General features: G+C 40.5%; 9 protein-coding genes across 12 annotated transcripts; 4 read left to right on the top strand and 5 right to left on the bottom strand.

Moving 5' to 3' along the window:
* Positions 1–140: 140 nt before the first annotated feature.
* On the top strand, positions 141–2,659 carry LOC117575724 (uncharacterized). Its single transcript, XM_034260066.2, has 5 exons — positions 141–561; positions 669–847; positions 1,107–1,240; positions 1,297–1,942; positions 1,999–2,659. The coding sequence occupies exons 1-5, from the start codon at positions 370–372 to the stop codon at positions 2,225–2,227; spliced, it is 1,380 nt and encodes a 459-aa protein (XP_034115957.1). The 5' UTR covers positions 141–369; the 3' UTR covers positions 2,228–2,659.
* On the bottom strand, positions 2,515–4,514 carry LOC117575721 (coiled-coil domain-containing protein 174). Its single transcript, XM_034260061.2, has one exon. The coding sequence runs from the start codon at positions 4,433–4,435 to the stop codon at positions 2,681–2,683; it is 1,755 nt and encodes a 584-aa protein (XP_034115952.1). The 5' UTR covers positions 4,436–4,514; the 3' UTR covers positions 2,515–2,680.
* Positions 4,515–4,625: 111 nt separating this feature from the next.
* LOC117575726 (SRR1-like protein) lies at positions 4,626–5,757 on the top strand. Its single transcript, XM_034260069.2, has 2 exons — positions 4,626–4,956; positions 5,026–5,757. The coding sequence occupies exons 1-2, from the start codon at positions 4,814–4,816 to the stop codon at positions 5,708–5,710; spliced, it is 828 nt and encodes a 275-aa protein (XP_034115960.1). The 5' UTR covers positions 4,626–4,813; the 3' UTR covers positions 5,711–5,757.
* Positions 5,745–7,860, bottom strand: LOC117575720 (little elongation complex subunit 2). The gene has a single exon (XM_034260059.2). It carries the CDS (start codon positions 7,794–7,796, stop codon positions 5,787–5,789), a length of 2,010 nt encoding a protein of 669 aa, XP_034115950.1. The 5' UTR covers positions 7,797–7,860; the 3' UTR covers positions 5,745–5,786.
* A 144-nt stretch (positions 7,861–8,004) lies between these two features.
* Positions 8,005–8,895, top strand: LOC117575728 (uncharacterized). Its single transcript, XM_034260072.2, has 4 exons — positions 8,005–8,184; positions 8,249–8,386; positions 8,443–8,599; positions 8,662–8,895. The coding sequence occupies exons 1-4, from the start codon at positions 8,071–8,073 to the stop codon at positions 8,844–8,846; spliced, it is 594 nt and encodes a 197-aa protein (XP_034115963.1). The 5' UTR covers positions 8,005–8,070; the 3' UTR covers positions 8,847–8,895.
* Positions 8,863–10,092, bottom strand: LOC117575727 (acylpyruvase FAHD1, mitochondrial). Of its 2 annotated transcripts, none has more exons than XM_034260070.2 (4): positions 9,953–10,092; positions 9,670–9,775; positions 9,500–9,596; positions 8,863–9,443 (listed from the first exon to the last, which is right to left on the bottom strand). In XM_034260070.2, coding segments are annotated over exons 1-4 (693 nt in total). In that variant the 5' UTR covers positions 9,954–10,092; the 3' UTR covers positions 8,863–8,954. The 2 variants fall into 2 exon arrangements, with proteins under 2 accessions (XP_034115961.1, XP_034115962.1); XM_034260071.2 differs by lacking the exon at positions 9,953–10,092 and adding an exon at positions 9,871–9,926.
* Positions 10,093–10,554: 462 nt separating this feature from the next.
* On the top strand, positions 10,555–21,086 carry LOC117575722 (beta-TrCP). Its single transcript, XM_034260062.2, has 8 exons — positions 10,555–11,257; positions 13,670–13,892; positions 18,277–18,548; positions 18,611–18,790; positions 18,853–19,307; positions 19,373–19,562; positions 19,650–19,785; positions 19,869–21,086. The coding sequence occupies exons 1-8, from the start codon at positions 11,201–11,203 to the stop codon at positions 19,886–19,888; spliced, it is 1,533 nt and encodes a 510-aa protein (XP_034115953.1). The 5' UTR covers positions 10,555–11,200; the 3' UTR covers positions 19,889–21,086.
* LOC127565795 (23 kDa integral membrane protein-like) lies at positions 12,012–15,052 on the bottom strand. Of its 3 annotated transcripts, none has more exons than XM_052006330.1 (4): positions 14,952–15,052; positions 14,544–14,891; positions 14,297–14,482; positions 12,012–12,083 (listed from the first exon to the last, which is right to left on the bottom strand). In XM_052006330.1, the coding sequence occupies exons 1-4, from the start codon at positions 15,012–15,014 to the stop codon at positions 12,027–12,029; spliced, it is 654 nt and encodes a 217-aa protein (XP_051862290.1). In that variant the 5' UTR covers positions 15,015–15,052; the 3' UTR covers positions 12,012–12,026. The 3 variants fall into 3 exon arrangements, with proteins under 3 accessions (XP_051862290.1, XP_051862291.1, XP_051862289.1); XM_052006331.1 differs by lacking the exon at positions 12,012–12,083 and adding an exon at positions 14,123–14,242 and having other exon boundaries at positions 14,544–14,828; positions 14,952–15,046; XM_052006329.1 differs by lacking the exon at positions 12,012–12,083 and adding an exon at positions 14,126–14,242.
* LOC117575729 (uncharacterized) lies at positions 15,054–16,491 on the bottom strand. The gene is made up of 5 exons (XM_052006328.1): positions 15,938–16,491; positions 15,689–15,880; positions 15,477–15,638; positions 15,225–15,416; positions 15,054–15,168 (listed from the first exon to the last, which is right to left on the bottom strand). Exons 1-5 carry the CDS (start codon positions 16,079–16,081, stop codon positions 15,112–15,114), a joined length of 747 nt encoding a protein of 248 aa, XP_051862288.1. The 5' UTR covers positions 16,082–16,491; the 3' UTR covers positions 15,054–15,111.
* Positions 21,087–21,140: the final 54 nt, after the last annotated feature.

The following is a 21,140-nucleotide window of genomic DNA, read 5'->3' as shown; positions in this document are numbered from 1 at the left end:
GCAGTGTTCTCACAGCTTTTGAACTGCTTTTGGAACGTTTGTGCAGCGCTGCTAACTTGCGCAAAATACAGGACCAAAGTTCTTTTTTGGTATATTGGCGATGTCATGCGTATTTTCGGCAAAGGACGATATGCAATTGAATAAGAAGAAGCAGGCATAGCGGGCAAAACATGTGTTCACGCAAAATCGATGGATGATAAACGTTAAGAAATTGTCGAAAGTACAAGACAACGTATCGCAACCAAAGTTAACAACAAAATTTATTGATTTTTAAACAACAATTACGCGCTGTACTGAACTGTTCGGTGCTGTGCTCTCATTGCGTCGTTCGACTGAAAAAGTGCAAATTATAAATAGCTGGCAACAAAAATGGGCATTACAGAAACGCCGAAAACAGCAGCAGCAACAACAACAACTACAATTGCGATTGCAGCAACAACAGCAGCAGCAGGAACAACAACAACGACAGCGGCTAGTGAAAATAAACAAATTCTGACGTTGGATATATTTCAGGAGATATTCAAGCATGTCGAGCCGGATGTGCAAATCGAAACTTTCGAGGTGCGTCATTAAGTGTGTGTGTGCTTGGGTGTTTGCAAATGTTCATGTATGTGTGAATGTGACGTGTTTCTTTCTTCTTTCTCTTCTCCTTCTATACATAACAACAGCTAACGCAAGGCTCGGACCGGGGTGATAACTATACGGCAGCACTGTATCGCATCAAGTTGAATGGACAGCGTCACAGTTTGGATGGCGGCGAACACAAATGGGAGCAGAACGTCATCTGCAAGGTGCTGCCAGAGAGTGTTGTCCAACGTGAGGCCTACAAGAGCGATAGGCTATTTCGGCAAGTTTTTTTTTTTTTATATAATTTTCGTTTAAAACATGACGGTTTAGATAATCACTGTCTCTCTGGAGGATTCTAATTATTCCACCGGTGTATTATTCCACCGGTGTATTAGCTATCCAACCTAATGAAACTTGATGAACAAATGCTTATTGCTTGTTGATTACTATATAAGAAAGGAAATATGTATTAATTTACTATACTACTAATTTTACATTATTGTTATTAAGCAAAGTTTACAACTGAAAATATTTTGCAGCAATGAAGTGGAATTTTATACCTCTATTATGCCGGAGCTACTTAAATTTCAAGCCACCAAAACAGGTGTAGAAGCGCCTCTGTTCAATGCCTTACCCAAGTGCTATACAGCACGACATGATCTGCTCATAATGGGTAACTCTATAATATATCAACATTCACTCAAATTGCTAATAATTTCGATTTTCCAGAGGACCTGCGTGTGCGTGGATTTGAAATGTCGGATCGCCTCAAGGGGCTTAGCATCGAGGAGACGCAGACGGTACTGCTGCAAGTGGCTCAGTTGCATGCGCTGAGCTTAGCATATAAATTTGAGCATCCGCTGGAGTTTAACAAGATGTGTAGTCTGATTAGTGAGGGCATTTTCTGCACGGCAAATACCAGTTGGTATCGCAACTATTATGAGCGTCTCACAAAGAATGCCATTAAAATGGTTTCCGATGTGCTGCCTGCGGATTCAAAATATATCCATGCATTGTGTGACTTTGCGGAGAGTTCATCTTTCTTTGGCCAAATGGTTGAATTGGCCAGCGCCGAATCACCTTTATCAGCTATTTGTCATGGCGATTGTTGGGTGAATAATTTCTTATATCGCTACGATCCGGAAGATCGACAACAGGTGCTCGAGGTGGCGTTGTTGGACTTTCAACTAGTGCGTTACAGTTCCATTGCCTTGGACATTGCCAATCTGTTGTATTGTTGCACCACAAAGGAAATGCGTGACGCTCAGCTGGAGACGATGCTCAAAATCTACACGGAGGAATTGTTCAGATGGCTGGAAATACTGTGCACTGAATTACCTGAGCATTGCAATACGCTAGAAAAGTTTCAGGAACTGTGAGTTCGTTAAAAAACGGTTAAAAACAAAATGTACTAATCAATTTTTTTTATAGATTTGCCCAGGAACTGAAAGCCTATGGACGATTTGCTCTGGGTCTGGCAATGGATATTATACCCATTAGCACATGTTCTTCGGAGGATGCTCCGGACATGTATTTGAATCGAAATGACGACCTCGATAAGGATGAAGGAGCGCCAACTTTGAATTTTCCGCCCAACGATCTGTGTAGACAAAAGATGTCCGAAATTGTCGTTGATATGGTTGACAGAGATATGCTCTAAACGGCTAAAGCACAAATTTCTTTAAAAACACCCGATGCTTAGATTTGCTTCTGCTCCCGAATCTCTCACACACAACACACGATATTAATACCTAATAATACTTTTAGTTATGCTCAATTTGTAGGAAATATTTTCAATTGTATGTATAATTTAATATAGTTCGATGGGACGAGAAGTTTTAGGTTAGCATAGACAAACAATTGTGAACACTAGAAGAACACTAATTACACACAATATGTAAACTGTTTCCCGTTTCGTTCGTGTTTCTCTAGCAGCCAACTTAAAACTTTGAAAATGTGAATTGTATTGAATTAATCTAGGTACATAACATAGATATATTTAAATGCAGACAATAGTTCCACACTTGTCGAGTTTTTTTCTAAAAACTATTGTTTTTACACATGAAGCAATAAATGACATACGAATGATAAATTCCTTATCTTCTGCATAAGCTTAATAGTCCGCTTTAGCTGTCCAAGTTCCCTTGTTGCCCAGGACGCCTTTGTCACAGTTATCCCGTAGAAACTTCAGACCCGCTGTAATGGAGCGTTCCAGCTCCTCCTGAGTTTTGGGACGCTTCGGCAGCGAAGGTGCACTTGAGTCTAGGCAATCAGGTGGCGGTATCGCAGCTCCTTGACTTCGAGAACTTGACGAAGGCTCTTCATCCAGCTCTTCAGCAACATCTGGCGTGTAGTTGCGGCGCTGGAATTGCTTTTCGCGCTTCGTAGTGTGAAAGTTACTAAACTCTCGGTTATCACTCAACAGCGCGGAAGGCGGTGGCATGCTGCTAAAGTTTGTGCGCTTCAGCGGCGCCTCGGGCATGGGTGCAAACTCTGGAGCACGCACAGCGCGCTGCTGTTCGTTCCATTGCTCCTGCGACATGGGCAAACGCTCTGCTTTGTAATGCCATTCTTCGGGTGGCTGTTCTTGTTCCTGATGCTTCTTGGCCACACCACTCTTGTCCCTATCCCAGTCGCGTATGTGCTCCTTGCGCAGCTCTTCTCGTTCCGCTTCTTCGGCCGCCTTTTCTGCAGACACTTTGTCTGCCTTTTGCTTTTGCTCCCGTTCCCTTTCCGCTGTCTCGGCTGCCGCTTCATCCTTCTTCAGTTGCTCCTCACGCTCGTAGTCCTCCTTGCTAATGGGCGGCAGTCCATTGCGTGCTCTTATTCTATTTTTTGCAGCAAATACGCGATCCGCTACGATTTTGTCACGTTGAGCGCGCAAATCATGTCGTCGCTTCTGCTCCGATTGTGTTGCCTTTCGCACTTGCTCCAGCTCGCGTTGCTGTTGCTTTCGCTCCGCTTCATCGGTTGAGAAGGCATAGTAGCCCACACCATGAGTGCGTGCCTCATCGAAGAACACGTCCTGATAATGCACGTCGGGTTTGTCCACATTCTCCACCTCCTTGCGTTCCCAGTTCATGCGCTGCTCGTCATGCTTGGTCATCGTGGACAGTGCATCGCTAAACACACTTTCGGTGGGTCGAGGTCCATAGCTGGGCTCATCATCACCGCTGGCATTACTGCCGATGTCGCTATTGTGATTGCTCCCTCGATTGCCTTTAACATCAATCATCCAATTGGCTTTGGTTTGATCCAACCGCTCTGGCATGCTGTCTGCAAGCTGCTTGTCGCGTCGCTTTGCCTCAGCCAGTTCCTTGCGCAGGCATTTTCTTGTGCGTCCCAAACAATCCACATACTCCACTTCGTCCTCATCGTTGCCCGCCACAGATTCATCAGAGCTATCACTGTCGCTGCTGCTGCTAACCCGTCGCTCCCGAGGCGTTGTTGCTCGTGGTTCTGAAGGCGGCTCTGGTTCATCTTGCTGCTCCTGCCGCTTACGATTAAACATTACCAGGCAGTTATCATCGGAGTTGAGGCTCCCGCCACTGCGGCTCATGCGATCATAGAACTTACTCTTCGCCTCCAGAACACGTCGTGATTTTTCTAACTGTGCATAGTCTTCCGCTTCATACACCTTCACTTCGTCGCTGCGACTGATTTCTGTGTAGTTTTGCTTTTTGTCGCGACCGCTGCTGCTAGATTTGGTTTTCTCTCGCTCGTTGGCCGCTTTGTTGGGGCGAAATTCGTTGGCTGGCGTTTTGGCAGCTTTAGCCAATTTGACTTCATGTTGTTTGCGTTGTAATTCAGCTTTTAAACTGAGCAGCGAGGATAAATTGACACTAATCGATTTGTTCGGATCGTTCATACTTAACAAAAATACAAACAGCAAATAACGAAGAAGCGCAGCATCAGCGGTTTCAACCACTTGTGCAAAAGTACTCCATGGTCAGCTGTGAAATATCGATAATACGAGCGAGAGTGAGATTATCAAAAGCAAGAAGATATCAGAAAGTTTTTTTTTTAGTTTTTAGAAATATTGTCTAAGTTCACTAAAAGTAACTTATTCCGTTATACATAAAAATTGCATTGCTACTATATTATTGCGCTCCCAACGAATGTTTTAAGATCGATTTCAAAAACATCGCTGCATCGATAGTGCAGCCATCTCTAGCGAATTAAAGCGATAGCAAAATAATAAATACACATCAACAAAAAAGTTTATTTACAAACGATTTTGTTTGACATGTCTGGCGCGGGCGACGAATTCCAAGTGGTTACACGGAAAAAATGGATGGCACGTAAGTGCCTAAGCAGGCGAAACCGTCACAAGTCCGAAAGCGATTACCTTAACGATTGTCCTGATGTCAATGTGGACAACTTTCAAACGTAGGTGCAAGGAACAGACTGGGTTTTTTTCTTTGGTGATAATTTGAAGCTTGAATTCTGAATTTGTAGGCGCCTGGAGCGCATCTGTGGCGAAATGACCCAAAGTGATTACTTCATTGTGGCCATGGAAACACTACAGCAGCAGTTAGATTCCCTTAAGCGACCGCTGGAACGTATCGTGTGCCTGGGCTTAGGACCCTTCACTCGCACCCACCAGGCGCTACATCAAACGGCGTTTATTGTAAGCGTCCAGCGACAACACAACATTAAAGAGGCGCTGTACTATGATCCCGTATTCCGTGACAGCGAAAAGGAGCTGCTGCAACGTCTCAACGGCACAGTTATGTCTGAAGATTGTGCGGGTCGTCATGAAGCCGAGGTGCCCACGCTTTACTATCTACCCCACTGCCCATATGCCTTAATGCACAACCTGCTTTGGTGTAACTGGCAACGCGAGAGATTGCCCAATGTTTTGCTTATCTGTAACAGCTTCGAGATGCTGACACTGAACCGTACAAAGAACACTGATGATGACCATATCAATCGCATTTCGGAACACTGCTCTGAGATTGCTCTAGAGGATGATTACGAGCAGCATAATGTGTTTAACGATCTATCGCTACATACGTTTTCCAGCGACAAGTTGCCAGCGGCAGAGGACACGGTATTCTGGACACGTTGCTCGCCTTTGAAGGTGAACGAGGATGAGCTGATTAAAGAGGTGGACATGGCTGCTTTAAGTATTGGTTCGTAGTGAAAGATGCAATAAAGAATGAAACCACATACAAGTCTTTATAAACATTTAACTACCTTAGATTTTATTGTACTTTTTACAGACACATGAATTTGTCTAGTTCTTTGTCCTCCTTTTCCTTGGCTTTGGCCTCGTCACGTTTTCGCTGTCGTTGAGAACGTCGCTTGTGCTTTTTTGGTGCTGGTTTCTTGGTTAAACTTGAGCTAATCCGCTGCACCAGCTTGGGTTTCGTTTCCACCTTCAACTTCTTCTTGGCGCGTTGCACGCCCTTCGCTTTGGCTGGAAAAGCACAAGGCAGCAGCTGTTGTTCCTCATGCAGGCGGCTGCACAGCGTCGGCGCAATTGGCAGATAGCAATTGCTATCGGTGAGAAAGTCTATGTTGCTAGGCGTCGTCCCAGTAATCAAATCATGCAATTTAAAGCTTTGTGCTGTTGGCGCCATCAGCGGTTGACATAACAGAAGCTTGTCTTTGTACTTGGTTGTATAGCGTAGCAAATACTCGCCAGGCGCAACACCTCTTAGAAGTTTGAGGAACTCGTGCAAATGGCACAGCTGTTGTGGCATGCTGATGTTGTACAGATCTTGCAGTTGTTGCTCGACTGCAGTCAATTGTAATGGTTGTTCCAGCAATGGTATAAAATCCCGCAAAGAAATGCGTGTGCAGTGTCCCACTTCGGTTTGAAGCAGCTTCAACTGCAACCAGGCTGAGAGCAGCTCATATTTGGACATGACTTCGCAGCCACATTCTGGTTTAGTCTCCAGTTTGAACAGGTGACAACCCAGCGGATGTTTACCCCATGGATCATGCACTGCAGCCAATGAGAGACTGCTGTAGATTTGCAGGCCTTGCTCCGCTTCAGCGTTGCGCAGACGCCAGCTGATCAAAGCGGAATTCGTTTTTGTTTGTTTAATATGTGGAACAGTCTCTTCTATGGGTTGCAGTTTATAATCTAGCTGCGAAGGCAGCTCATCATTATCAGCTTCATCCTGGTGCAGTTGCTCATCAATCACTGAGACGCTGGCATCAGGATTGAACTGCAGCCACTGCGATGGCGCAAATGCAGCATAAGCCTGGCTTAAGAGACGACTATTCGTATGCCAGCCACAGTGACGAGCGGCAAAGGGTTGCTGGAACTCAAAGGATTTGAAGGCGCTGTCGGGAATGTCGCGTATGCTCACCAGCATTTCGGTGGGCAGGTCAATGTAGGCGCCAGGTATCAGTAGCAACAAGATGGCATCAAGAGGCAGCACAAACACATCCTCATCCGCCACAGCGATGCGTTGCTTCAGCTCAGCAACAAGGCGCTGTGTCAAAGTTTTAGCTTCAAATGCTGGACACGCATAACGCTCGAGACGCACACGCAACGAGCTGAGCTCGGATTGCTTGATTTCAATCTCTGGCCAGAGACGCACTTGACCCACACGACACAGCAGCTCTATGTTCTCCATGTTGGCCTCATCCACGTTTACAGCTTTGCACTGTGACAGCTGCGGCAATCCCGAGTGTGTTGCATAGCTGGCCGTGGGAATCGTAGGCAGCAGTTGCTGGATATAATCCGCAAACCATTTGCTGTAGCACAGCACCAGTTGCTTCATGGGTTCATAGATGCGTTCCTTTTGAGTGTTGGCGTATTCAAAGATGCGCTGCTGCACCAACTGTTCCTCGGAGCTGCGTTTGATGTGCGTGGCATGCCACACCACGGAATCTGCCTTGTCCACTTCTACGTTGCGTTGCCAGGCTAGGAGAACTCGGAGACAAGCGGCTTGCTGGGCACGGCTTAGCGACGAATGTCGTTCCTGAGGATTGGGGAATGCATAGGGCAGCTTTTGCGTACTATGATCATATACAGGCTGGGCCACAACCTGCTGAGTGCGAGGATCTCTTTGAGCGAAACTGCGGTTGTATGAAATGAATACTTGCGCAGGTTGCTGTTGCTCTTCTTTTAATGTCTCCGCGTCCACTTCGTTCAGAAATGAAAACAGTGTATCGTCAGCATCCTCGAATGTTTTATTAAATTCCCTGAATGATGGTTCATTGCGAAAGATTGGATGTCCTTTATTTAAGCCGTCCGATTCCATTGCCATTTCTTTGCGTTTTGTTTACAACACATTTGAACAGCAAGTGAGCAGCTGTTATTAATTCAGAGTTTTAGCAGCAGCATCTATTAACAGAGCCCATTAACATCTGAGGAGTGGCTCTATTAACTGTTAGAGGAGCACAAAATTGTTCCGATCGTTAAACGCCATTTTGCATTTTTAAATTTGAATTTAAATGCTACATTAAACATTTGATAATTATAAACAATATGAAAATAGGTAAAAATTTAAGCATATCGATTCGAGCACTGTAGTCAGAAACATGTGTTTAAAGTATATTCTATTGTTATGGCTTATTTTGCAGCCAGTTGTGTGCGCTAAGGGGAAATCCTTTGATAATACGACAAGCTGCGAGAAAGCAAAACAACCCAAATTTGTAAGTTTATTTACTCTTTTGCATGTATAAAGGATAATTACAGTAATCATTATCTCGAACTCAGATAAGTTCCTGCTGCAACATACAGAAAGATGATGCAATCAGCAAGTCCTGTCGCAAGTCCCTGCTAAGTCAGAACAAAACCACAACTAACAATGGAGAGACTCGTAATTTAAAAGCAGACAAAGTAGCGCTGCATGCAGTAAGTTATTAAGGACTTACTAACTAATAATAAATTATAATTGGTTGATTTTTTAGTGCATTGCAGAGTGTGTGTTTAAGCAGAATGGTTATTTGCTGACCAACGGATCGATTAATCTGCCAGTTGTGCAAAGTAGCCTACAACAACGGTATCGAAGTGATCCCGCCTTGGCGCAGCTCATTATCAAGAGCCTAAATACATGCCTGGACTCGGGTAAGATCTTTCAGTTAATAAATATATTATTAAGTTTGAAATTATAGCTCTCCATTTAATAGCTCAAAACCGTGCCAAGCAATTCGAATGGCTGCACACGAAGGATCAGTGTGACTATTATCCGGCTACTTTGCTCGCCTGCACCATGGAACAAGTCTATATTAATTGTCCAGCTTCGAAGTGGAAGAACACTAATAACTGTGTAGCGATGCAGAAATTTTTGGTGGCTTGTGATTCACGAAAATAAATGAACCACGAATATATCTCACATATCAGAGAACAGCAATTTAAGTTTCAATTTAATAGTAGTTTTAAAATCACAACAAATTTAATTTAAAGTCATATGACCGACAATTTATTCGTCACACACCTTGAACTTCATGGTAGCCAGATCGGCTAAGCCGCACTCGATTACATCGCCTGCTTTAAAAGCTTCAGATCCATGTGGCGTGCCTGTTAGTATCAAGTCATTTTCTTCCAGCGTCATATGCTTGGATACATAGGAGATAATGTCAGGCACTTTGAAGATCAAGTCGGCTGTGCAACCGCTTTGTTTTATCTCTCCATTAACTTTCAGCCACAGTGGCAGCGCATGTGGATCTTGCACAGCATCGAAGGGTATAAAAGAGGATACAGGGGTTGAGGTATCGAATCCCTTGCCCAATGTCCAGGGACCGCCAGTGGCACGTGCTGCCGTCAGATTGCATTGGGCAGTGAGGTCCAGGGCCAGGCAATAGCCACCCACATACTCCATAGCATGCTCTTTGGACACATTTTTGCAGCGTGAACCGATGACAACGCCCAGCTCCACTTCGTAGGCCACCTTGTTGAACACTTTGGGCAGCTAAATAAAGAATAAGTTAGAAATATCCATACAATCGGAAGTCGAGTGGAACTTACGACAATGGGAGATCCTTCGCGAATATAGGAACTTGTGGGCTTCAGGAAGACGAGGGGCACTGTGGGCACAGCCACTTTCCTTGCCTTGACAGCGCACCTGCGTATGGCATACAAGTGGTTTAACGATAACAATCCTCAAACTCAATATGAATCTCAAGAATATCAATTACATGTAGTTCAGCGCCACTCCCACAATCTTTTTGCCATTGAAGACGAAGTTGGCTGTATCCTGGTTGCGTTGGCAAGCCATGCGTAAAGTGTTGAAAAGTCGCACCACTGAAAAAGATTAAGAATTTACATTTATATTTATTTAAAACTGCTTCTACAATATATTAATATGACAGAATTTAACCGACTATTCGTTGGCTTACAAAATAAAAAGCGACCACTGCGGTCAAACGAATGTGAGCGAATGTTTCGATTTTAATTAGAACGATGTTAATAGACACTTACTTGCGTCAACGTTAAGTTTATTGGGCTCGAAGGTTATCTGGAGACGTGCCCCCCTCAGCCTAAAATAGTTTATCAATAGCAAAAATTAAATAACAGAATCCAAAACAACTGATCGAGAGTGAACTAGTTCAGTTGAGCATCTAAAGTCAGAGTGCCCATTTTACACCAAACAGGTTTTATTTTGCAGGAACACTCGTGTACAGCTGTATTTGTAAGTTATTAAAATAAATAATAAAAATGTTAATACAATTTAAAAAAATGGGAAGTACATTTTATTTATTCGTTAATTAAAGTAATACAAAAATCGTTTAATAGAAATTTCAATATCGATACATGGGGAGTGCAACTATGGCCATAGCTATCGCTAGGTTCAGAAAAGATGTTTGTGGCATCGATATTTGGACAATTTTCGTATCGACCAACAGCTTAAAGTAAAATTTTTTATGAAACAAAGTGAATAAAGAATAATTTTCATAGAAATGAAATGCATTTATAATATTTTATTTGGTTTTGAAAAACATGAACGCTTGTCAAGAAAAAAAAGATGTTTCACAAAAATTTAATAATATCGATTCATCGATTTTGCCCTCGATGTTTTCCCACCTCTATACTCACACACACTGACAACATCTACGTGCCGTCGCTTATGGTGGAGAGAAAAAATCCGAAAATATAATTTAAATTAATCGTAATAGTGTAACACAAACAAACACGCGTGCTTTTGCGGGCAATTGCACGGTGTAATTGCAATCCTTCTATTGTGCGAATGAAATAAAAATTCAATAATTAAGAAAAGCGAAGCAAGTCAAATAAAAACTATAAAAGAATGACTTGTCAAAAAGAATAACACATATTTGTTGGAGGCAGTAACGCGCGGCGTGGTGAATAAATATAAAGCGCGAACGAGAAAGCAATGAAAATTGTGAGTGGGTAAAAACGAGAAAGCGCTAAAGTCACCACCCTGAGAAGAGAGTTGTAGTAGATGGACAACCTCAAACCGAAATTTCTATATAATTTTCTTGCAAGTTATAATAGTTTAATAATGCCTAATTACCAATTAATGGAAACGTACATGTGCTAAGTTCATATAAATAAAAATAAACGTATTGCTAACTTAAGCTATTGCGAAACAATATATTTGTGTGTGTGTGGTAGTGTACTCTCAATAAATAGCAGCAGCAAGCAACCAGCCAAGCAGCAAATATAAATTCAACAAAACACAACAACAGCAGCAACAGAAACAACACAATGATGAAAATGGAGACTGACAAAATAATGGACGAGACTAACTCCAATGCACAAGCAGTAAGTTCATCATTATTTTTTTCTTCAGGTGTAATTAATGAGTTGAGTTTCTTATACATATAAGTATGTATTTCGCAGCGTATATATGTACGTGTGTACGTATATAAGAGTGAGCAACAACGTACATACATAAATGCTCAAGGTGTCACACATACAATTGCAAACATATATATATTTATTTATGTGTGTTTTATTTTCGTATGCATATCTACACATACATATGTATGTAGATTGAAACATACATATGTACATATGTTATAAATTTTGCACTCGTGCACTCTATTAAAAATTCGTTAGCTTTTCTTTGACGCTTTTTCTTGTTGTTGCCTTACACACATTTCATATTCTATCGCCACCTTAATCAAATCAAAATTGTTTTTATTTATTTAATGGTGTATTTTGAGTATATTTGTGATTAACAGTTAATAATTGGCCTTCATTACTTTCAAGTTTTTGTTTATGTTCGCTACAGTGTTGTATAAATATTCGTATTTATTTCAATCTGTTCGCTCAAATTGCTGTTTACATAGATAATTTGGTTTATTGTGCGTAAATATGAGAGACTGACACTGAGGGAGATGGAGAAGGGAAAGTAGAAGGCGGAGGCGTGAATAGAGTGAAGGTCAGTTCCCCTCTCCCCACCCCAACCCAACCTATTGGGCATAGCCAGTTCAATTCCATTAAATGCTTCTCCATTATTTACTTGATTTTCTGGGTCAAAAGTTGATGTTTTATTTTTATTTTTTGGCAAAACGTTGTACGCACTCAGTCAGCAATTAAGTTTCATTTGAGTCATCTTTGTTGTGGTTGCGTTGCAAAAGCTGAGCTGACATCAAGGTGAAATAATGTCGAGGGAAATATTATTATTATTATTTTGTATAATTTTTTTCTTCGCTTATCATTAAGATTTGGCAGTCTCAGAGTCTCGACAGTAAATAGGTCTTAAATACAGGCCGCATATTTGTTACTAAATTGTACAAGGCTACAAAACCGGTTTATTTTTATTTTTTGCGGTCCCTTGTGTTATAATTTAGACCTGCATAATCCCAAATAAAGGGTCTTTAAATATAACGAGCACAATTAATGATTCATGTCAATTGGCATAGAAGTACCTTTAAGTAATTTCTAGTAAACTGACCTAGGAGGCACTTGTCACAGTTAAATTGCAAAACTGACGTATTATTTGCACCATGAAGTGACCAATATTAGTTTGTTGGAGGTCAGCAATAGTCTCGAAAAGTCATTAACTAAATCTTGGCAAACGATTTCAACTTTAATGTTTAATGCAAAGGCAAACAAATGGCGCTAACAACTATGATATTGCAATTAAATAAAGCGCTGCTGAAAAACGTGTACACGCACACTATTGTAGCATAGCATTAACTAACCGATACACACACACTAGTGCATGCATAAACAAGGTTTAAAAGTAGTCAAGGTATTAATACATATAGAGAGCACAGCACAGCAACTAGAGATATATATAAAAACTTACTAATCGCGCATATACAGATAGTCGTTGTGTATATATGGGTGTATATATAAATTGTTGGCGTTGCAGTTAACTTAATTATAAAGAATGACTCACAATTAGGCCGTCTCTTTATGTTTATTGTTCAAAAGAAATCTTTCAACTAAATTTTCGAAATAATCCAGGGTATTAAAAAACGTTTTTAGCAAGTGATGAGATAAATTCTATATTCCAAATGATTGTTTATTTTATGTTAATCTTTGTCGTCTTTTAAGTCATCATGTTGATGATATTTCCTTTATTTTAATAAATTACTAGAGTGCCGAAACTTATTACTGTAATATATTTTTGTATATGACGAAGTTTATTTCTTAATATTCAAACACCATTGTTCACCACGTGTATTAAAACCTTTTTCATTCGTCTTGGTACCGAGATCATAAACTAATAACCTCACTCAGTTAACATAATCTGTGCGAGCTTCTAAATTGATCTCTGTTTGTATCACGCATTAAGCTTGAAGGTTCGCTTATCCGCTAAGCATTAAGCTCGGCTTATCCTAATAAGTGTAGAAACGAAAAAGCAGAAAATACAAAAACAAAAAAAGAGAGGCAAACTTCAAGCTCAACTAATTGCTCAAGTTTATTTGCTGGTCTCGTCGCCAACTCGTCTGAGAGTTGCACAATCTTCGCTTGGCACATAACCTGCCATTATTCATTTTATACCAAGACCTGAGCTACCTACTTTCGAGCACTTTTACGAGGTGCCCTCTGACATTGTCAGACCCACAAACAAACAAAGGCAGCAAAATAAATATAGAAACAGAAAGAGAAAGATAAGGAGAGAGTGGGCAGCATATATTACATAGTAATTTAGTACTCAAGTAAAGTTTCATAATTCACATTTCGCATTGTTTTTTTAATTGAAATTCTTTCTTACAGTTCACAACCACAATGCTGTACGATCCGGTGCGCAAGAAAGATTCATCGCCCACATATCAGTCGGAGCGGGAAGTCTGCTTTCAGTACTTTACACAGTGGAGCGAATCGGGGCAGGTTGACTTTGTTGAGCAGCTGCTGACGCGCATGTGCCACTATCAACATGGACAGATCAATGCGTATCTGAAGCCCATGCTACAGCGCGACTTTATAACATTGTTGCCAAGTAAGTACATAAAAAAAATCATCTCTTTTAATGTTATGCAACAGACAAACTCAAACAAAGAATAATGAAATCGTTTGATAATGCATAAAAGATGAGAAGTACAATATCTTCTCGATGTCGCTTAGATGAATAATGGATTGTCTAATTGAAGTTAGGATGCGTTGAAATAAAATCAAAGAATATCTCAGTATTTAATTATCATGATTAAATATTTCGGTCCAGAGTTTAGTTAAAATGGAAATCTATAATCAAGTTCTTCTAGTAATATATGTAACATTATGGCGGATGGCAACAGTAGCAATCTTCACCCTGCATCGATACAGAGCAATGGAAAGTAGTAGACATTTTGTCTGAGTAGAATATGAATAATAAGATTTAAATATATCATAATACAAAGGCATTACCTCATCTACGATCATAGCCACCATAGCCACAATGGTGAACATCACTTTCTTGTTGTAAAAATCTTCAGCAGCCTCAATGCATCCTTTGGTAAATTTAATGTCCTCCGCGTTGAAATTCTTGTGACAAACAGGAAATTGCTCCTTGTCAATGTAGTCTTCTGGCCCAGATTTCCCACAGCATTTTAGCTATCGATTGATTCGTCGAATCTTACAAACTTTACAAACAAAAATAGTTTATAGAACTCACATGCTGTTGCATCATGAAGAATGCGTTTCTATCGTTTTCGGTCTCCAGCCAAAGATATTCCACTCTTCTCTTCGCCTTCTCGATATGACAGTTGTATGTGATGAAAAGAGCCAGGACAATGGTGAAGATAATGCCAAGCACAATGAACAGCATTTGTGTTAGATAAATGAACTCGATGTGCCTGCGATACCAAAATGCACCGAATGCTCCTGCAAGGATCAGCACAATGCCGCACACCACAAACATTCTGCGTATGGAAGTAGTCCAATAACACACTAGTTCCACCTGCATGTATGAGTGATCGATGGGTAGATAAAATCCGCCCATTATCAAGGATATACCCACGAACTAATAAGTAACTGAGTTAGTGACGGACGCGATCCTTCAATTCTAATTCAGATTACTCACAGCGAATTCCACTGACTGCATGTGGTTAATCCATAGCAGGACCTCTAATGTGATAATTTTCATGTAATTAGTATCTAAATTAAAACTAAACTATTTCGACATTTAACATTTATTTGACAGTATTCAAAGGGATTACGTATACTGAATTTGCGACTACTTATCATACATAGATCACGCGCCATTTATGCAACAATTTGCACAAAATGAGGTAGATAATCTAAGGGAAGATGTGGATCAATATCATTTCCAATTTAGTAGGATTAGTTTACGCACCAGCAATACAATGACTACGCTATTGAAGATTATACAATCGTTTCTTTTCTGATGAAAGTAGTCTTTGATCGCATGTGAGCAGGTTTGTTGAAATGGTTGAGCACGCATATTAAATTTGAAGTAGCACGACATTCTCAGCACATAATCGCCTTCAGTGTAGTCTTTAATGCCATTAATGCCACAGCAAAAGAACTGCCAGAAATATATTTTAAAGATTTAAGAATATGGTTCATGTTATATAGTCGAGTTTACCCGAATCTGTAACTCCATCATATCGACTGTTCTGTTCTTATTCGTATATTCTTCCCAGCATTCATTCAGATAGTCATCGGCCCTTCGAGCAGTTGAAGCAAATACAACGATAACAATTACCAATATATATAGCAAAATTGTGGTTATAATGAGACAAAAGTGCTGCGAATAGAGAATATTATCGATGACAGATAAATGTTCCAAATACTTGCCACTTTTAGCATAAGACCCTGATGAGCATTGAACCAGCAACCACCTGCATAGCCAACGACAATGGTTGCCACGCCGCAAAGTATAAAGATATGTGTTATAACATGACTGCCATAGCCGATTTTATCCGCACTTATGTGCGTCAAGCTATCATTCAACACGAGTCCCACCCATATAGCTCCAGTGCCGATAATCTAAAGTAGTTGCATCTTGAAAAGAGCTATCGAGTTAACAGTTTAAACGCTACATACTATCAGAGCATAGGTTATAATGTAGATGATCCATCGAACAATGGCTTCTTTAACTGAATCCTCAGAGGCCTTGTCATGGCCTATGGTCTCATCCTCTTCAGGCTCAGATACAAACGATACTGTCCGAGTTGAACCACGTAACATTTTATTAGATTCGAATTTTTCGAATTGAGTGTTTGATGAATAACGAAATATTCTTTAATGTGTCATTGGGTAGATTTTTCGAGTAACATTTCGAAAAATTAATCAAAGAAAGATTGTGAAAAGTTTGACAAGAGAAACTTGCCAAAATTCTTTGCAAATCGTCGACAGAAACTAAAATAAAGTCTCAACTAGATAAGAATGGTGAAAGGAAGAGATAAATGTTTATAGGCAGCAGGCAAAGTAATACAATGAAGTGAAAAACAATTACAACAAAGAACAGTAACAACACAGTGAACGAAACATGAAGGTAACTCGAATTAATCCCCCACATTTTACTCACTCCCCATCACCACCTCTCTGTTCCCCCCTTCCCCGTTTACGTTCAATCCTGCTGACTGTTGCTGTGCAACTGTTTTTTGATTGGTTGGCAAGTGCTGGGAGCACAGGTGTTGTGGGGTGGTGGGGGGTTGGGGGCTCTGTTGTTGGAAGTCGTTGGCGTTGCTTATGTTGTTGACTCAAAGGTCATTGCTTCCCCATTAAACGCGCTTTGCCGGAACAAAAAGCAAAGCAAAGCAAAACAAAACAAACGCAAAAAAAAAAATCGAAAAGTAAAAAACCTGAGCAAAACGACATATTTTATTCAATGAACAAAACAATAAACATGAAGGAGAATCACTTTAATTATAGTTATGAAATCAACAATAAGAAGTTTAATAAATTCTTTATTAGTCGCGTGATGTACTAGAAGAAATAGAACAGTCGATAGAATGTGGAACATATTTGCCTTATCAATGTTGAGAATTTGAGGTTGAATGTACTCCGGATATCCTTAGGTGCATAATTATGGCATATTGAAGTCAGAGGTTCGTCCCAAGAGTTTTTCACTTGCAAAACAAGGCACACAACTTGTGAACAAAGAGAGAGAGACTTGTCAGGATGTGTTAAGAGAATGGAAAACGAAGAATGGGAGCGGGAAATAAGCACCGTTGTTTCCTCCATTTACATTGTAATGCACTTCAAAGGCAGCTAACCAGGCACACTCACACACACACACACAGTGAGGTCAGACAGACAGAAAGATAGACGCGCAGAACTGACTGAGGATAGGCTGGCGACATGGACCGTTAGACGACAACAGCAACAGCAATAGCAACTGCAACGACAGCGACAACTTGAACTACATCAACGTTGCAATGTTGTTGTCTCAGTTCAGTCTCAGCTGCAAAGTCACTTTGCTCGCCGACTGCCAAAGCGAGTTATGCACATTTTTAATTGTGTTTGGCAAATGCAGCACTTTATGCACTTCACTCTAGCTAGACCAGTGCACAGGGCGCTCTCTCCACCTCGTTTCGCTTGATGCATGCCACACACACAGACACACACACACACGTTGCACGTTGATTCATTCCCTTCTTATCCATGACTTGTGACATCTGTCGATTGGACGATTTCAATTCGCCACTCCCGCTGCTAAATGCTGCTTCAAATGCCGTTAGGCGCGTCACAAAGTCACAGTCATAGTCTCGCCTCGTCTCTGGAGGTGGCGCGTGGGTTTTGGGAGCACCTACGATGAGCCAAAGTTTCACTGGGAATATTGTATCGTGGCTTCATTAGCGTGATGCGAACGAGATATGCACCAACTCGATTACAATCCGGATCTGCAGTGAGTCACAACTTGCGGCTCTCTAGGCTCACGATACATGTACTTATTATATACACATTTAAGTGTATTTATATAGGTAGTTAAATATATCGTGGCATACTGCTTAATCACTTGGCTGAGTTTGGAAGAGCTTGCAAGGAAGCTAAGCAAACTGAAAGTGCTGTGTGTTGAGTCATCAACTCACATTGGGTTCATTTAAGTGCATGTTTCATCTTGAAGCTGTTGAACTGCAGAACAATACTTATATATATTTAATGCAAATCAACTACGTTACTAGATAGTTCCTTATATTTAACGTAACTGAGAAAATGGGTCATATATTTTAATATGTGCCAGGCGCAAAAAAGTTTTAGTTAGTAATTAGAGGCAATAATAATATATCATGCTCAGTTCTAAACAATCACAAAATGTTTGCATTATAATGGTGGGGTTCGTAATTATTATAATTATTACATTTGCTTATTGTTTTAAAGCCATAAAAATTTAAAGAAAAGCTGAATTAATATTTGCATTTGTTTCTTGTGCCTTTCAGAAAAAGGTCTGGATCACATTGCCGAGAACATCTTATCGTATTTGGATGCTGAATCACTCAAGTCCGCCGAACTAGTGTGCAAGGAATGGCTGCGTGTCATATCCGAGGGCATGCTTTGGAAAAAGCTCATTGAGCGCAAGGTGCGCACAGATTCCTTGTGGCGTGGACTCGCAGAGCGTCGCAACTGGATGCAGCATCTGTTTAAGCCACGACCCGGACAAATACAAAGGCCACACTCATACCATCGCGAACTGTTCCCCAAGATAATGAATGTGAGTACCTCAAACAATACTTTTTTTCTATATTTACTAACATTTACTTCCTTCGGTTATAGGACATAGATACCATAGAGAATAACTGGCGAAGCGGCCGACACATGCTGCGTCGCATCAATTGTCGATCAGAGAACTCGAAGGGTGTCTATTGCCTGCAGTATGACGATGGCAAGATTGTGTCCGGTTTGCGCGATAACACCATTAAGATATGGGATCGCACGGAGCTCCAGTGCGTCAAGGTATGTCACGATTGTGAATTTTGCCAGACACTTAATAATTGATTTAATTCCATTTATTTTAGACTTTGATGGGACATACTGGTTCGGTGCTGTGCTTGCAGTATGACGATAAGGTGATTATTAGCGGCTCGAGTGATTCGACGGTGCGTGTTTGGGATGTTAACACTGGGGAAATGGTCAACACATTGATACATCATTGCGAGGCGGTGCTACATTTACGCTTCAACAATGGCATGATGGTGACCTGCTCCAAGGATCGTTCGATTGCCGTCTGGGACATGACCTCGCCTAGCGAGATAACGTTGCGACGCGTTCTTGTTGGCCATCGTGCGGCCGTCAATGTGGTGGACTTTGATGAGAAATACATTGTGTCCGCTAGCGGTGATCGCACCATCAAGGTGTGGTCCACATCGAGCTGTGAATTTGTGCGTACCCTGAATGGCCACAAGCGTGGCATCGCTTGCCTGCAGTATAGGGATCGTCTTGTGGTCAGTGGCAGCTCTGATAACTCAATTAGGTGAGCACGTGAAATGTAATAACAATTGTTGGAATGTTTATTAAACTTCTCATTCTCCTTAACAGGCTGTGGGACATCGAGTGCGGCGCCTGTCTGCGCGTTCTGGAAGGCCACGAAGAGCTGGTGCGCTGCATCCGCTTCGATACGAAGCGAATTGTCAGCGGCGCTTATGATGGCAAAATTAAAGTGTGGGATTTGGTTGCCGCACTTGATCCGCGAGCCGCTTCCAATACATTGTGCCTCAATACGCTCGTGGTGAGTTCATTCTAATCATTTGTGTCGAATACTATATGTGTTTGCATAATATATGTAAATATGGAGTACTAATTTATTATTATTTAGGAGCACACTGGCCGCGTCTTTCGCCTGCAATTCGATGAGTTTCAAATTGTGAGCAGCTCGCACGATGATACTATTTTGATATGGGACTTTCTAAATTTCACACCCAATGAGAATAGGACCGGCCGAACACCGTCGCGTAAGTCGAAAGTCTTTCAACTTTCACTTTATCTCATTATAAATAATATTATGTATTCACGATTTTAATGTTGTTTATTTTAGCGGCCCTTATGGAACATTAACATTTTGTGCAAAGGCAGCTAAGGGAGCTTCAGCTGTATTCCTCCAGCGATGAGGAGGAACAGGAAGGGAATGAAAACGACAATGATGATGATAATGAAGATGATGATGATCAGGAAGATAACATCGATTTGGAAGAGATCGACTACGATGAAGTTGATGTTGATCTTCTTTTCAACGATGATGATGATGATGATCAACATTAAAACTAATGATTAATAAGCCAGCAGACAGCATTGAGACTCGTCCATTAAATTATATTGAAATCACGGTACTGCGATCTCAAATTCTACTGAAATGCAACAACAAAAAATAAGAAACAAACAACACTACAAATACTACAACAACAAACTCAACAGAAAAACATATATTAACATTTAAACAAACAAAAACACGCATGCGCATAATGTGAATTAATGAAGTTATTAAAGAATACCACAACAACAAATCCAATAAGAGAGAATATAACAAATATTTTTGCATAAACTGGCTGTTAGGTTTGAGAATTGTACGAAATCAAGAAAACTACAAAATGATAATATAGTATACAAAAATATAAACAGAATAATATATTAGTTAATTAGGCATTATAGACATAATTAAGGTCAGTCTGTGTAAATCGTTGAATTGACTGTTTGTGCAAGCGACAGTTGCACAGTAAATAATGTAACTAATGTTTAGCTCAAATATCTACCAGCGCATTGAGCTGAGTGCGGCTTTAACGGAATCTTGAAATATGAGGAATGTCGTTTTTTACACATTGAATGCGATTTAGAATATGATATGAAAAAATACAGAAAAACAAAAGAAACCTAAAAGCAAAACTGTCAGATCGTACAGAGTATAGTCTTTAGCCTAGGTGTTAGTTAAAGCTTCATAAACTTGGCGAAACATTATTTTTGAGTTTTTGAACCTTACGAATCGCTTTTCTCATACTGCACATTTTGTAATCTAATTTACATGCCTAATGTTTGTGTTAAAAATGTAAAAAATAAAAGAAATTAATATAAACTATATTTATTAGACCTTAAGTAAGACATTTAAAAAGAAATGAATGAAATCATTATATGTGTAAAAAGACATGAAAGTCGTATTTGTTTAATTTGGAACTTGAAGTAAACATTGCGACTTAATACTGTTGGTTAGGCAAAAAAAAACTATGAAAGCTTAAGTAATAAAAATATTATCTGCAATATTTAACAGATTCTTTAATTGTGAATGAATTGAGTAAATAGATATCGAGTTATCTGTAGA

This window comes from Drosophila albomicans, chromosome 2R (genome assembly GCF_009650485.2).
Source record: "Drosophila albomicans strain 15112-1751.03 chromosome 2R, ASM965048v2, whole genome shotgun sequence".
In the NCBI taxonomy this organism is placed as follows: Eukaryota; Metazoa; Arthropoda; class Insecta; order Diptera; family Drosophilidae; genus Drosophila; species Drosophila albomicans.
This window is presented reverse-complemented; position numbering and strand designations above follow the sequence as displayed.